Raw genomic sequence first — 16,568 nt, 5'->3', positions numbered from 1 at the left:
GGCTGTGACAGCGTGGGGGGTGAGGTCTGGCTGTGACAGCGTGGGGGGTGGGGGTCTGGCTGTGACAGTGTGCGGGACAATGAGGTCCACAGTTGAGGCCGTGGAAACTGGACTGCCTGGTGACTCCTCAGTCCCTGGACATGACACGCCTGGCTTCCAGCAGCCCCTCAGGCATGCTGGGATGAACCCGTCCTGGTTTCCAGAAGTTCGGCCGACCAGGGAGGTCTGCTGCTCACAGACGAGGAGCAAGGGAGGGGCCTCGCAAAGCTGGTTTCGCTTCCCACCACAAGCCTAACCTGGCTGCAGGAGCTGTTCCGCCGAGGTCAGGTTTCATTTCCTCCTCTCCGGAGTCTGGAGCCACAGTCAGCGTGGGGCCCGCGGAGGAAGGAGGGGAGAGGGTCCCAGCCACGTGCACACGAACCCAAGGAAGCCAACCAAAAAGTCTACTCAGAGAAAGTTCTCCAAGCTGAAAAAGGAGCGCGATCCTGTAAGACGTCTCCAAAGAAACGAGGGCGCACGCGGAAGCCTCCGCCTCAGACCTTCCACGGCTGGGACCGAGCTGCTGGGGTCGGTCCGTGTTCCGCCCGCGCTGTGCGGGCTGCGGGTTCTGTTGCTGTAGCACACGGCACAACGGAGGCTGCTCGTACCCCACCCCACGAAGGCACGAATTCCACAACCGACGGAGGACCCCAGCTCTGGCTCGTTTGAGACGGAAGCGCAACCCTTGCCTGCTGTGGGGTCCGTCCACGGAGGGCGCCGAGCAGGGCGGCCCGACGCGAGCACCCCGAACCGGTTTTGTAGGTGGGCCAGCGAGGTGTGCCCTGAACAAGGGACAGGCGCCATCGCCGTGGGGGGGCCGCCCCGGTACCTTGCTGAGGCTCCTTCTGCCTCTGTTCACCCGCCAGGCCTGACAATCCTATGTCCTCTCCAGTAACGCTGCCATCACCTCAATGACCCCAGTGACCTCCCGGTTGCCATGGTCACCCCTCTACCTGCCACGGCCAGCCCCTCCTCCTCCAGGCAGCGTCAGATTCTCATTCTGCTCCGTGCGCCTGGCGCTTTGTGTTCCCGCGGGCCCCCGTCAAGGGGTCTCTCTTCATGCCCCACTCCCTACCAGGCTGCAATGCCTGCTCCCTGCACCAGGGACCACGCCACAGAGAACCAAATCCGTTCTGTCCCCCAACTGCAGGGGGCGGCAGAGAAACGTGTGACGATGAATGAACCTCAGCTGTACACCTTGTCGACGCGGGCGGACTCGGGCACACACAGACACACCTAGCTCACCTGTGCCAAGAGGCACGAACACAAAATGGCCGGTGTGGGGTGGAAGGAGGGACCAGAAGCGGCAGAAATGCCCAGGGCGCTGAGTCACACCTCACAGAAGTTAGGAGGCGAAAAAGCCTGCCTGGAGTCAGCGGAACGAGGAAGAAAAGCATAGGACGAAGTCACAAAAGTTTCTGCACAGGAGCAAAAACTAGTGACGTGTCCACAGACCAGGAGGATGGGAAGGAAGTGGAGATAGTTTCGATGATAGAAAAAACATCCAGCCCAGACTCCACGCCCAGAGACACCAGGAGAAAAACGCTCTCAAGCTTCTCCAAGGTCACGACCGGAACTTGACCAGCAGTTAAGACTGCGGCTGCCTGCGGGGTGTGGGGCTGGGGCAGAACCCGGGCCGCCCGGCACCGTGAGAGCGGGCGGCACACGCTTCCCGGTCGGCTGCTGGACCGGGCTGTCCGCTGGTGCGACACCAACATCCCCCTTTTTACTTCTCAGGATGCTAAATCCCAACGGGCCCAACAACCGAGGCTGTCCCCGACCCCAGCTCAAACACACGCGTGAGGAGGAGGAGGGGACAGTGACAGACAGATGGCGGGACCCGCGAGTGTGACGCGGAGAGACAGACCCACGTCGACGCGAAGTCAGACTCAGGGGCCGCGGCTCTTAAAATTCCCGGGTCCCAGCCCCCGCCGGGGGTCTGATGACAGCGCGGAGCTTCTGAAACAGGCGCTTGGCGCGCAGGGCCCCCTCGCGTCCCCACCCCACTGGGCACGCAGGGACCCGTCCCGAGGCCCGAGGGGCACAGGGTCCTCATCGCGGTGGCTCTCGAGTCCCTGCGGCCTCACAGGTCCCACCTCCGGCTGCATCCCCGGCCCTGTCCTTGTGTCTGAGGAGCGGTGACGAGCCCGGACACCGGCCCGAAGTCTCCCCGAACCACAGCCGGGCCCCACGTGCGTCAGGAAGAGGCCGATCTCGCCGCGTCCCACGCCAGCCCAAACCCCGCCGGGCGCTCACCATCATGAGCTCCTTCTGGAAGGACTTCCGGTCCTTGCTCTCCATGTTGTTACAGTCCTCCTTCAGCTTCTCCAGGACGGACGCCACCCGCTCCGGCTCGCTGTCCAGCTCCGCCCGGCAGAAGAAGGTGAGCGGCAGGTCCCCGTAGCCCAGGGCGTCGGCGAAGGAGCGCCAGCTGCTGACGTTCTCCATCAGCAGCGTCCTGACCGAGGCGTAGATGTAGGTGAGGAACTTGCAGGGTCGCAGGATCTGCTCCAGCAGCACCGAGGTGCTGAGCTCGGGCCCGGCCAGGAGGCTGGGCCTGGCCCTGCCCACCACCAGCACGTTCCTGGCGTGCACGAGGCCCACCCTGCCCTGGTAGTAGCCGATGTACCACTCCTTGGTCCACAGCTGCCCCCTGAGCCGGACCTTCTCCTCGCTGAGCAGGGCGACGGCGTCCCCTTTCTTGTACTCGAGCAGGTAGTGGTTCTTGCTCTGCCGCACCACGGTCTTCAGCAGCTTGCCGAACTTGAGGCTGGACAGCGGGCGGTCCTGAAAGGTCGGGTACTTGGTGGTGGCGGCAAACGGGGACAGGATGATCTTCCCCACCTCGTTCTTCTTGAGAAACCGTCTCGGCCCGGACGGCTTGAGGGCGCTCTTGGGGGGCGGCTGGGGAGTCTGGACGCAGAACTGGGTCAGGAGGGCGTCCTGGTCGTCTTTCACCTGGACCCGCAGGGTGAAGTCGGAGAGCTCGCCGGGGTTCTGGCAGGCGATGGGGAAGATGAGGCGGCTCACCTTGCCCAGCTTCACCTGGAAGCCTCGCACGACCTTGGCCTGCTCAGCGGCTCTGACCTCGTAGTTGGTCATGTTGGAAAACATGCACACCTGGAGGTCCTGGGGCCTGGACAGCACGAACTGGTGCTTGCCCCAGAGCTGCAGGGCCACGGGGGCAGGGCTCGGGGCCTGGCGGGTGACCTCGCTGACCAGCAGGGTCTTCGGGGCACAGTCGTGCCCAAAGACGGTCACCACTGTCTTGAAAGACGGGTGGATGTGTTTGGGGCCGTAGAGACCCACCGTGACTTTTTTATGGATGAAGTCCCACACTGTGGAAGGGTAGAGAATGTTCGGGCCGTGGGCAACCATGGCCAGGTACATACAGGGCTCCAGGTTGTCCAGATGCACCTGGACCGTGTCCCCATAGCTGCAGGTGAGTGGGATGGGGACATATGGCCCTTCCTTCAAGTCACTCCTCAGGCACTGGAGGCCCACCGTGCTTTTGCTAAAAATGTCGTTCTTCACCTCGGCCGAAACTTTCATCTCCAAGACGAGGAAGGTTCTCACCTCCAGCGTGCTCAGCTTCACCTCCAGCACCGGGCTGACGCTGCTGCACCTGTCACTGTTGAGGCCCAGGGGGGGATCCAGCAGCGCCTTCATGGACACCTGCTGCGTTTCCCCTGCAGCCACGTGGCCCTCGGGCACGTGGATGCTGATGCTGGTGTCCGGGAGCTGCACCGAGCCCCCGGAGCTATCCAGCTTGCACACGATGTTCGTCTCCACCGCCTGCGTCTGGCCCCACCCGGGACTCTGGCCCAGCAGGTCCAAGTCATGGCAAGACCGAGCCAGCTTCCGGTGGCTCAGCCAGGCGGCTCGGAAGTCCTCCCGGCTCTGGAATTGCTCGGGGGCCGGAGACTTCAGGCCCGTGAAGAACCCCGAAGACGCGGGTGCGTCGGAGTTGGCTTGCAGGACGGACAGTTCCGACAGACTGTAGGAACGTTTGCTCCTGAAGAACGGGTTGTCCCGTCTGGCCGGTGGCTCGGCGTGCAGCTGATGGGCGGCCGGCAGCTCGTCGAAGATGTTGCCGGTGCTGTTCGTGGTGGCCGAGCTGGACTCGGTGAAGGAGGGCGTGCCTGTGTCAAAGAGCAGCAAATCCACGGCGCTTCTGGGGGTCAGCTCATCCACGCCGGGCACCGCCGGCACGTTCCCATTCAGAAATGGGTTTGTTTGGACCCCGTTCCAGAAAGGGTTGTTGCTGTAGGTTTTGCCCGATCCCTTCTTGTCCTCTGTCCACCCTCCGAGCAAATCCAACTCCTTGGCTACCTCGTCGGGGCCTTCGGGAAGGTTGTCGATCAGGCCGCTGTCGCTCAGCGTGGAGTTCCGGTAGTTTAGGGGCTGCACGTAGGAGGACGGGATGTAGCCCATCTCCGTGGTGTTGTGTGCGTACCACCACTCCCCGCCCGACGTGTCCAGCACGTAGAGGTGGTCGCCCTTGGAGAACTTCAGGGTGGTGAAGTTGTCTGGGCGGTAGTCCTTGATTGCGATCACTTCCTTCGCATTGCCGAAAGGCGTGGGATTGTCTCCGAGCAAGGCACTGGGAGAAGGCACTGCGCGAAACACAAAGAACAGAAGGTGAGGGCGAGGCCAGCGGGGCTGCCGGGCGCTGGCCAAAACCAGGGCGTGAGCGGTCTAAGGCGGGGGTCCCCGAGCCCCGGGCCGCAGGCCAGCACTGGTCCGGGGGCTGCAGAATAGGAGGTGAGCGGCGGGCCGCCGGGTGAAGCTCCATCTATACCTGCAGCTGCTCCCCAGAGCCGGCATCACCACCTCAGCTCCACCTCACATTGTCAGATGTCAGATTCTCATAGGAGCACCGGTCCCTGGTGCCACAAAGGGTGGGGACCGCCGGTCTAAGGAATAAACACCACCAGATGCAACGAGCCAGGCAAATAACTCGCAGAAACAAACCAAAGTGAAACCTGGGGTGTGATTCACCTGGGCAACAGACTGGCAGGCGACAGAGCACGCGGTGGTTTCAGGACACTCGGCCACGTCTGCGTCGGACGCTCTAAGGCGGGAGGCCATGCAGGAATTCTGTCTGCCCGCCACCCACACAAACACGAAGCAGCGCGGCGGAGGGGCTGACAAGTCCCGGGGTTTACTTAACCGATGGGCAGAAACTGCTGCTAGCAGGGAGCAGAACGGGCCACCCCAAAACGTGCCACTCTGGCCTGTGGATTATTTTGAGCTGAAGACAATAAGGCCTGAAAGACTCAGGAAAAGCTTCTTAACCTTCCCCTCCCGCTCCAGGAAAAGAACTGTCACCAGAGATGACTTCAAAGAGCATGGGCCAGGTGGGGCCCCCTGTGTCCCTTTGTCCCTGCCCGCATGGCAAACACGTTTATCAAATATTTGCTCTTCCATCTCCCTGTGAATTGTCTTCCTCTCCTTTGAAGCTCCAAACCTCTGCCTCCTCCTTCTTAGTGCAGGAAGGTTACATAAGCCTTTTTTCGCCTGACCTCCCCTGGGTCCAATGTTCTTACGTAGCCCCTGTACCAAGATGATTAAAATTTTGTTTCTCTTGTTATATGTCTTATGTCGAATTAATTATTAGACCAGCCAAAGAACCTACAAGGTCAGACAGAGGGAAAACTGTCCTCCCCTACAGCAGAAAGAGAAACCGAATGGGGTCTACTTAGAAAACACAATCTGGCGACCCACGGCACATAACCGGGTACCGGAAGAGCTGCGAGAGCCTCTCGTGTTTACGGACTGACCCCACCTGACATACGGAAGCGGAGGCGAGGTGTCTCGGGCCCGTTTCTTCTGTTTCCAAGTCGAGCCCTTTCTTCATCAAGCTGTTTATTTGAAATAAGATTCCTGAGGTCAGTCTCTTTCGACCTCCTTGCAAGGATCATTCAACATAACAGAGCGGACATGGCCTCTCCCGCCCACCCTAAAAACCAAAGGTTGATGTCTGGCTGGCGTGCACAATATTTTTGAACAACCGTTTAAGCAGTCTGAAAAATTCCACCACTCTGTTTAAACGGTGACTCGAGCTTCTTATGGCTCTTGGCATTCAACTGCGAACGTCCCCAAGGCAGACAGCAGTTGGAACAGCAAAAATAAGTTGGCTAAACAAGTGGCGTGTGTTTTGAAAAATAATGGAGAATCGACACACCTGAGTGTTTCATCTCCCTCCCATGCCTGACAAAGTACACACAGAGGATGCAGTTCTTCCTGACGGACATGAGCCCCTCGCCAGAAACCGCCACCCAAACGTGCCCCGTTTTGCAGTTTGTTGTTATTCTGCCTTCTGGTCACGAACGACTGAAAAGAAACTTTTCTAAGCTCCCTACGTAAAGCAAAGGACTACGTGATTAAGCCAACAGGCGTTCTGTTCCATCAAACTTGCCCTCCACAAAACCCTACCTGCCAGATTCCCTTTCCTTGGAAAGAAATAACGAAAATTAAATCATATTTCCTCGGCAAAGTGTTAGGAAGTAAAGCAGGAAGTTTCTCTTTATTTACATGAACTAAACAACAGAGATGTGCTTGCTAGGGAGCACACCTGGGCCTGGAAGGCTGTCACCTATTGTCCTCTGTCTGGGACAATATGGCTCTGGGATCGCTAGACCTGGGCTTTCAATCCGGGCCCTCAGAAGCCGTGTGACCTCCGGGGCTGGAGGTTCTTCGTGATGGAGGAAAAACGACCTTCTCCCCTGGGCTCCGGGGAGGATTCTGGAAATCGGGCCGAGCAGTGCCCACTGAGCACGAAGACGCCTCGCCCTGGGCGAGGACCCACACGCGGAGCCACACGCAGCGTCGCCACCCGCCTAACGCCTGCTTCTCCACGCGCTTAGCATCGACCAGCACATCCGGCACCTGTCGTACCTGTTCTGGTTTTTGGGGGGAGGGCTCCATCACCCCGTTAGGGTCTGTTACGCTCACAGTGGTACCCCTGGAACAGGGCCCGGCATGTAGCAGGTATTCCTGGGGTGAAGGCTCATCCCGTAGCTTACGACAGAGACACCATACCCACGTTATGGGGTCAAGGCGTTGGCCAACGTGAAAACTGTCCCCTGGCTGTGCCCCTCTGCTAGAAAAATCACGCCAAAGAGAAGGCATTTAACCCTGATGGGTGGAGACTGAATCGAAACAGCAAAGGAAAAGGAAGTGGCTTCGAGGAGGAGGTGGGAAGAAGGGCGAAAGGTCAGGCTGGGGTCAGGGGTAGTGTAAGACCCCAGTGCCCACTCTGTTGTCCAGTCATGGGCTCCAGTAACGTAACCCATGACCTTGACAATTCAAATGAAAACGTCGCCCGGAAACGAACACCAAATGATGATTAAAGAATGCCTGCGAGCTATTAAACTCTTAGAATCCCCCAGAAGTTCTATCCCTCTTATGTTCCCCCCCGAATAATTCCTTTAGAGTAACCTTTTTCAAATTAAAAGCCAAAGCCACTAAGCTGGCTTTGTACACGGCCTAAGACAACGTACCAGCACGAATTATCGCTTCGGTCTTAACCAGACTGAGGAAGAAAAACGGCTTTACTCAAAATTCCAAACACTCTAGTGGCGACAGGCGTCACTTGAGGCTCGGGCTCCTGCGACGGGAAGGCGTCCTCCCCGGCGGGCCCCCTCGGAAGCGGACAGTGGCGAGAACTCCCTCCTAGAAGGGACCCTCCCAGCCCCAAGAGCCAGAGAGCCTGGGGACACCACTGGGCCTTCCGCCCACTCGAATGCGGGAAACCCCACTGAATTCCACCCTCACGGATCCCGGGGAGTGCCGCTCGGGTTCAGGGCCACCTCGATTTTAATAGGGCACAGCCCCCGGGATGTCTGGAAGCTTGATGCGCCTCAGTTCTCACGTGAGCCGGCGAAATGCAAATCAGGGCGGCAGACTTCACAGCAGGTACTTTGGCGGGAACATATTCCCGCCCATGCGGACTTGTGTGAGGCTGCTGGGCCACATGCGGCCCCTGGACGGTAGAGTCCAGAGGGTCTCTGTGTTGGGGCACACCGCCCCCCACCGCCCCAACGCGGAGCTAACCAGCCCCTCCTTACATCCCAGCTGTCTTGTCTGCCTTCCCCAACTGTGGTATTCTTTTTAGGAATAACAACAGCTCCTCCCGGGCCATTATTATTATTCGTTAAAATTCAGCTCTCTGCCTCTCATTTCAAGACCCTGACCCAAACCCCACAATTTCCCGGCATTAACTATGATTAGCTGGGTTAAAGTAAGAAAATAATGCCCATTATCAGTCTATGAAAAGTAAATTGTTTAATTACATATAGCAACACCCAAGAACTGTGGTTCTCTTATGAATAAAGTCTCGGGGCCCCCTCTTTTTAGGAGCGTTTCAGGCGATGCTCTGGGCCGCCAGCATCCAGCACAGAGATGGGGGCGGGAGGGAGGAAGACAGGAGAGAGCAGGAACAGAACCGTGCACACACGGCGCCGGTACCTCGGCGGGAGGGCCACGATTTTCTCAGAGAGGCAGCAGTTCATTCCAAGAGTTTCTCAGCTGACGTTGTGGCAGGGGTTCCAGATAGGAAAGCAAAGATAAGGCACAACGGGAGATTTCTACAAAGGGCTGAAAACGCTGCAGAACGGGAATTCATGATGATGATGGCGCTGACGACGGTGGGCGGGGCACGGGGCACAGAGGACACTGGCCTAGTGAGGTCTGGGGGCTTCTAGGAAAAAGATGGATGGCCCGCTGGCATCGACCTAGTGTCTGAAACATAGGTTTTCTCATCAACCTAGTCTTTCGTGGGTATGAGAGGAACCCAGAGGCACAGGGGTCACCTCTAAACCAGGTGTTGGCCATCTACGGCCCCCGGGCTATTTTTATAAATAAAGTTTTATTGGAACACAGCCATGTCCATTTGTTTACTCTTCTACGACTGTCTTCAAACCACAATGGTGCAGCTGAATAATCGTGACAGACGTTATATCCTGCGAGGCTTAAAATATTTCCCATACGACCCTCTGCAGAAAAGCTCGCTGGCCCCCTCTGCGACCACCCCGTTGCTTCTCTAGCTTCTCAATGATTCATTCATGGTCCTGTCCCCTAGTTTTCTGTGCCACCAAGCTCCCTACCTCAGTGTCACCCAAACTCATGGAAAAGAGAAAACAAACAATACTCTGTATGAAGAAGTTTCATTACGAAATGAAAAATTGAAAACATTCTCCTAAAGCACCCACCCCTCCTCCCCCAAACAAGCGGTTACAGTCCCAGGGCTGAATTTATAAAGGGACGAGGTTCCGAGAGCTAAACGTTAACTATTTGAACGTGACCTTGGCAGGCTGGAGGTAGAAAGCCCTGGGCTCTCCGAGTGCGCGTGAGCCCGACCTTGTCCCTCGGCCACAGCCCTGCCCCCAGGAGCTCACCTTTGACATCGTTAAAGCTCGCTTCTGAGAATCCGTCGCTCAGGTCAATGAGAGTCCCCTCGGACCTGCACCGGGGGAGGCCGCCGGAGTTGGCCGCTCGGATCCGCTGAGCCGCCATCATGAAACTCCCTTCTGGGGCGACCTGCTAGGGTCTCATGTTTCTTCCTCCAGGTCGTCCAGCACCTGCTGCCGCGTCCACCTCAAGCAGCCACTCTGCCCTGGTGCAGCCACTGTGCAGTGTGCTTCTTCCTGAGGCAGAGAAACGGGGTTGGGGGGAAGGGAAGAGTTTCCTTTGAGCAAGTGAACTGGGGGTTACATGGTCATTCTGTGGGAAGCGGGAAACCTCTCGTGGACAGACCCAGGTCACTTTTCCCGGCCCGGGGATGCAGAGCCACTGGCCCCCAGGCTCTGCGCCCCTCTCCCACCCACCTCCTCGGCCCTCCTGGCACGTGTGGCCTGAGCACCGTTTTCCTGGCCTCTTCCTGGGACACAGCGGCGTTCGTGACGTGTGTCCCGGCACCTGGTTGCCATCCGTCCCAGTTAGAGAGGACGACACAGGATCTGTGCAGCTGACTCTGCTCGTCCCAGGGTCCAGGAAAGGAGAGGAAATAAATCCCCATCTGCCCGGACAGTGGCTGGTCCCACTGCAGGGACAGCCACGGCTGTGAGTCTGTGACTCTGGCCCCAGAGCAGGCCGCGCCCAGCACAGCGCCTCTCACGGGGCACGCTCCCTGACCACACCCCCTGAAGTCCCCCCTGGACCCCAATAAACAAACGATCATAAACAAAACACAGGGGTGGCCATCTGTACATACACGCGTCGTGGCTGCGGGCCAGCCGCCTGGCGAGCAGCCCAGGCCTGCCCCACGCTCTGCGGTCCTGGGGGGTCTAGTCTTTGATAGTTAGCTGTGCGAAGCCTCCGTTTTCCTATCTGCGGCTTGGGGCATTAAGAACGATGTCCTGACTTGGACTGTGAGAAGAACCGATAAGATAATCCACGTGAGGTGCCTGAGATGAGGAGCAGGGGCTGGGTGGCTGCTGTTCCCCGTCACTGGGACATCAGCAGACCTGGTCCTGGCGAGAGGCTCACTCTGCCCTGGAGACTCTGGGAAGCCACAGAAGGTTCCTGCCTGAGGAAGAGGGCTGTGGCTGCACATGAGAAAAATGTCGTTGTCTCTAAACACCACAGGTGCACCGCGGGCTGCCGAGGGCGTCGCCGCTGCGGTGGGGTGCAGGCGGACGTGGCAGAGAGGAGCCCCACCTTCCTCCCAGCCCCGCACCGGTGGCCACGTCCTCAGCAGATGACGTACTGCCGTCCGCTGGGACTGACTTCACCGGGGGCCGGGCGCACAGGCCAACAGCACCCCTGAGCACCCACGGGACACTGACGCCGCCTTCTAAGAAGCACCTAGAAAGATGTGCAGGTCGCAGGTGAAGACGGAAACGGCGCAGAGTGACTGTTTTCCTGCTGTCCCCACCACTACTGAGAAAGCGGCCGGGCCGGGAGAGAGAAGCCACGATCGGTGGCCCTCGCCACTTCATCGGCCGGAGCAAAGCCCAGGCATTGAAGTCTGATGCCTCGGGGACCAGAAGCGTCGCCTTCACATTGAGCATCGATGCATTCAGTCACACTCCTCCACGGGACAGGGGACAACCCCCCGGTGTTCGGTGCCCTGTGTGAAACCCAACAAACCACCTTTTTCTCCAGGGCCAGTGGGAGAAGGTCCCTAACGGAGCCCTGACACCCAGCAGCACCTTGGCGGTCAGTGCAGGGGGCCAGGGCCCCTTGAGGATGTTCTTTTACTGCAAAGAAAGCAGGGAGCCAGTCCCGCTGCAAGAAGCCTGGTGTGCTCGCTCCTCCTGGCACCCCGAGACGCGTACAGCCAGGTGAGGGTTCAGAGAGAAGCTCTGCACCTCCGTGAGCCCCAGGGGCAGGCGGGGAGATGCCTGGAGTCACCTGCCCAGGTGAGACTCCGGGACGTGGTGCACTGCTCTCCCCTGCTGACCCCTTCTTTCCAAACACCACCATGCATGGGCTCCTTGCCGACGGCCTGGGACCCCGATGCCCCCGTAGGGCATTCCATTCTGGCCCGAAGGCAAGGAGCCCACGGCAAGGGACCACGCAAGGGACCACGCATTTGGGTCCCTCCGCAGCTCGAAACCCTCAGGGTGTTGCCGGCTGCTTGTGAACCAGCGGCATTTCCCCACCTTCCCGTCCAGGCACTCAGAGCTCCCCTCCGATCCTCCAGGGTCATTGTGCCCCTTCCTGAGCGAATCAGCGACCACACTCACCCGCGGATGCTGCCCAAGGGCGCCCAGCGCTGTTCCGCCTCTGCTCCAGGGAACCTGTGCCTCCAGCAACACCTTCCCTCTCTCTGCCCTCCTCCCCACAGCACTGCAACCCTGAGTGACTCAGGTGCTGGCCTCAGAAGTGCAGTGTGTCCCGGAGCTTCAAATCCAAGCCTAATGAGCTCAAGACCACGCCCTGCGAATCGGTCCTTGCTTTACACGGAGGGAATGAAAGCTAGGGGAAATGAGACGACGGTCGGATTTGCTTTAAAGGGGTTCGCGAAGGTTCCTTACACTGTATTTTACTACACGCTACGCTACTACTACAAATATATTTACATATAAATATAAACGTATTACTATATTTACTATACATTATGCTTTTTTTCCTCTTTATTTTTCACTGTTTTCCTATTTCGTCATCTGTTTTTATTATTTATTGTCTTATTTTAGGAAGTAATGTTAGGCAACATTTATCACCTGCCTTCCCAGACGTGTGTCAGGAAGTGTGCGTGTGTGTGTGTGTGTGTGTGTGTGTGCGCGTGCACAGCACACGTGGGCGTGCTGGGTCCCGCTCAGCTGACAAGCGATCCCCGAATCTTGTGCTTAGGTCACCGAGGGCCCCACTTCAGGATCGATGGGTGTCTGGACCCCCCAAGTCCAAACCCAACTCTGGAGTTTGCACCAAACCTCCTACCCTGACTTCCATCTCAGTCAATGGTCGAGCGGGTCCTTCCACCAGCTAAAAGCAGCCCGAGGCCCCGCCCGCCGCTGCGGGGCACGCGCACCCCCACCCAGCCCGGCTCCGCCTTCGGGACCACACCTAGCACATCACCCCGCCCACTGCCACCTCGCAGTCACAGCATCGGCTCTGGCCTACCAGGTGCTGTGCCCAACTCTGGCCCCTAGCCCCGTCCACCCTGCAGCTAGCGGCCAGTCGTTTCTGAAAGCCAGGAGGACTCTGAGCGCTCAGCGTGCTGGCTGCGGCCTCCGGGCCTGCATGTTGGGTCCAGGCCAGCTCTGGTCCCCTCTCCCGCGCTCTCTCCCTGCTGCCTGGGGCCACTGCACGCGCCGTTCCCACAGCCTGAGAAGCCCCTGCCTCGTCCCCAGAACTGACCCCTCACTGCCTCCAGGTCTCTGCTCAGATGTCACCGAATCAGCAGGGGACAGGGGTCTGCAGTAGCAGCATCCCCCACCCCATTTCCCCATCACCACCAGGCTGTGAGCTCGGAGGCCATGGGACTCGGTGTTTCTGTCCCCAGCATCCTGACGGAGCTGTCAGGGCAGGCTCCCGCACGCGAGTGAATGAATGAATTCTATTCTATTCTACTTATTTAGTTTTAATATGATCTGCATCCTTCCATTTTTTATGGTTCATTATAATTTCTCTGTAGCCATTTATCCAAAGTGTGTCTGGTGTACGTGAGCAAGCAAGCAAGAAATACAGCGAGTGGACAAACAAGCTACACTGTTACTCAGAAATAATTCTGGATCTGAAGATATCAGAGCTGTAACCTGTTTTGAGTGGTATGTGAGAAACGTTCTATAGATATTAAGTAAATGAGAAGACCAGCAGTCTGCCCTGTCTGCCTGATTTTTAGCATTCTTACTTTTCCTTTTGGGTCATGAATAAGACTTTGGGGACCCTAAATGGCTAAGGATGCAGAGGTCCCCCGGAAGCTGTCAGGGACCCGCCTGTCTGGCATGCAGGCCCCCTAGCCAGCTCGAGGTGGGCGGCTGGCCTGGGGTGACAGGTGTCCTTTAGCTGCAGGAAATGCATCTGACACCTGCGCTGTTCAATGCAGAGACTGCTCATGTCGAGGGAAGCGTGAGCCCCTTGGGCTGGGGAGCAGGATGCAACTGGCTGGCAGGGTTTGACTTTGGGACAACTATCTCTGCCGAGGTCACCAGGCGGTTCCCAGAGAGCCCTGAGAAGGAAGCTCTGACTCCCCCAGTCCTGGGGCTTCGCCACCTGTGCAGAAACCGAGGAGGAAAGGGGCCAGACTGGCTTCTGGGGACATCAGATCCGGGATTCTGTAAGGTTCCGGGGACTCTTGCGGTAGAAAAAGTCTATTTTGCTGACCTATGTAGGATCAGGCAAGATCCTTTAAAACTATTACGTACACTTATTTTTCACCTTTACCCAAGAAAAAGTCAAATTTGACAGAAAAGAAAAGTTGAAATGTTTGAGATCTTTCAGGGAGCCCGCGTCCTCGGTCCAGGGGAGGGCCGTGGGTGGGGGTCACCATGCTGTCAGACACCGATGTCAGCAGCCCCCAAGGCCGCATATACCGCCAAACGCTCAGTGGTGAGTTTGACCAACTTTCAAAAAGCAAGCGGATCAGGAGATTTAGCTGCAGAGACGCAGTTTAATCCTCAAGTGATGCCCCAACCACTCTTCCAAGGGTGGCGAAGGGACACAGCGGTCTCTGCAGCTGGCGAATGCGCCAGAAGGTGACAGCTCTGACACGACGCAGTACAATTTCAGGGAAAACTGTTCATGGAGATGGAAATTCGGGCCGGGAGGTCTGAAGAGATGGATGGGATTTAGAACGTCGCCGTAATAAAGACGATGATTAACAAAATCCTCACTGTCCAGTTAGATAATCGGGTCTAAAAATCCAGACGTTTCCATGAGTCCATATATCTGCCCAACTGATTTGAATGCTCGTCTAAGTCTTTCCATTTTGGGGGGAGGCATTTTGCGTAGTGTAGACCTGGTCTCACAGCACGTGGCTTACAGTGGACAAATGCTGGCCGTCCACTGGACCCAGCGTGTTTCACACGCGGCCCTGCACCCTAACCACAACCACATCAGGGGTAGGTATCTTTTTTTTTTTCTCTTTTTTTTTTTGCCAGGAGGAAGGTGCTCAGGCCAGGTGGGCTGTGTATTTAAAGATGAAGGCTTCAGAGATATTCGGTAGGTAATCTGGGAAAACCTCCTTTAAGGAGCCGAGATCGGGACGTCTCAGCGTGTCCCCCAGGATGGCTGACGCGACTTGATTACACACAGCAGGCTGCATTCAGGAATCCTTGTTCTGGGAATCTCAAGTTACGTGCACCCTGAAACACTGACTGACAGGTGACCTGGGCGGGTGCCTCGGATGTACCTGGACGGCCTGGCCTACCAGTGTGACCAGCCTCCGTGAGGGACTGGACTTCACCTGCAGGCCTCAGAGGTCGGTCACCTCTCCAGAACAGCCTGTAGCTGCATGCACCCTTGGCTGAGGCAGCCGGCACGGGACCTCGGGACATCTGAGAAGGGCGGGCTGTCGGGGCCTCTCCTCCCTGCAGCTCCAAACCCGTGGCCTTGCCCAGACTCGCTTACTGTATCTGACTCATAACTAATGAGTTTTCCTTTTCTTGTATAACGCCAATTCATTTAGAGAGAAAAGATCCTGTTTCTAGCTCCGCCCCAGAAACTTAGGAGGCTGACCTCTGAACAGATGACGGCGTCGTGCACACAGATTCCGGTGGCAAACTCGGAGACCTGAGCGTGGCCACTTGGCCACTCTGGCCCACTGGCTGGCTCGCAAGCTCCAGAATCACAGAGTGTTCGTGTGGAGTCCCCTCTGAGTAACAATTTAAAAACGAATGAATGAGGGAAAATAACAGCTTACGGGCATCTTTGGAAAGTGCACGGCAGTGTGCCAGGTTCTCTGGTGGCCCTGACCGCTGGCAGGGCAGAGGGACGGCCACCTGCAGGAGGACCCGGGCATAAAGAGCGCTTGGGCTGCTGCCCAGCCAGCTCTGTTCCTGCCTCGTTCGGCAGGACTCACTCTCCGCGCTGCAGCTTCATTTCTGGAGCAGGAATGTCACGTTGATTTCATCAGATTTCCTCCAGCTTCAAAAAAACAGGAGTTCCGACCCACTCTCGGTGGCTGTGGTCACCAGGCTCTGTCACAGAAACTCCATCGCGTCTGCCCACCTCACTCACTTGCCAAAGTCACCCAAAGACACCCTTTCCTGGCTGACCTGTCCTCCTGTAACCCCCCGCCTGGCACCCAATGCCCCGGGCTCCTGACCCGCAGAGCGGGGCTGTGGGGACACCTGGCCTTCAGAGTCACAATGAGACCAGAAGGAAGGAGAATTGGTGGTGACCCAGCGAGGCAGAGCGGGCCTGGCTGTGCCTCCGAGTGTCTCAGCATCCCATTGCCCCTGAGGAAACAGCCCTGGGCGGGGGGAGGGCGCCCCGCAGCCTCTGCAGCACCCTGCTCCCTCTGCCTCTTGACCCTTGGCCCAACCGGCAGCAGCCCAAGTGGAAAGCCAACATGTGACTGGTGTCCCCTTTCCAGGCGCTCCCTCCCTTGACAGTGGAGGCACAGGCTCCAGTTACGAGGCAGGCCCCGCAGAGTGACACGCGAAGCCTTCCTGCCGCCGTGGGGACTTCTCCCAGTGACGGAGTCTCACCTCGCGTCCCCCTGGAGCACAAGACGGAACTGCCGCCCTGTGGCCTGGAGGAGGGCATGGCCCCGCTGGAGGGTCCCCAGGGGGCGCTGGCCCCGTCTACCAGTGTCATGGGGAGTGTGCTTCACCTTGGTTCAACGACCGAGCTCGGTTTAGGGGCGGCAGCTGCTCGGAGCACCTGGCAGGCCGTCTGCGTGGGGTGACGCACCCCCGCCCCCCGAGTCTGAGGAAGGTGGGCAGCTCCCGGACAGGGCGCCGGGTCACCTCAGCAAGCACCTGCCGAGCATCCACTCCTAGGGAACGGCTCTGTGCGCGACAGCTGTCGGGACAGGGGACGGAGTGCAGGAGCGTCGTGCTCAGGGCGCACGTCTGAGACGAGCATGAGCTCGTAAACTCGGAGCACGAAGGCTCTGCATGTTGTACACGCACATT

At 58.1% G+C, this 16,568-nt stretch overlaps 1 protein-coding gene across 4 annotated transcripts in view; it reads right to left on the bottom strand.

Moving 5' to 3' along the window:
• SH3BP4 (SH3 domain binding protein 4) overlaps positions 1 to 16,568 on the bottom strand; it is an 81,789-nt gene that overhangs the window by 7,524 nt on the left and 57,697 nt on the right. For 3 of the 4 annotated variants that reach the window (XM_039860011.1, XM_039859991.1, XM_039859994.1), the window contains 2 exons: positions 9,441 to 9,689; positions 2,296 to 4,655 (listed from right to left, as the gene is read on the bottom strand). In XM_039860011.1, coding sequence (XP_039715945.1) covers positions 2,296 to 4,655; positions 9,441 to 9,561 — 2,481 coding nt within the window. In that variant the 5' untranslated portion in view covers positions 9,562 to 9,689. Of the gene's footprint in view, positions 1 to 2,295; positions 4,656 to 9,440; positions 9,690 to 10,255; positions 10,293 to 16,568 lie in introns of those variants that run through there. The other variant, XM_039860002.1, reaches the window with a different exon arrangement.

The sequence above is a fragment of the Pteropus medius genome, unplaced genomic scaffold, assembly GCF_902729225.1.
Source record: "Pteropus medius unplaced genomic scaffold, Ma_sr-lr_union100, whole genome shotgun sequence".
NCBI lineage: Eukaryota > Metazoa > Chordata > Mammalia > Chiroptera > Pteropodidae > Pteropus > Pteropus medius.
This window is presented reverse-complemented; position numbering and strand designations above follow the sequence as displayed.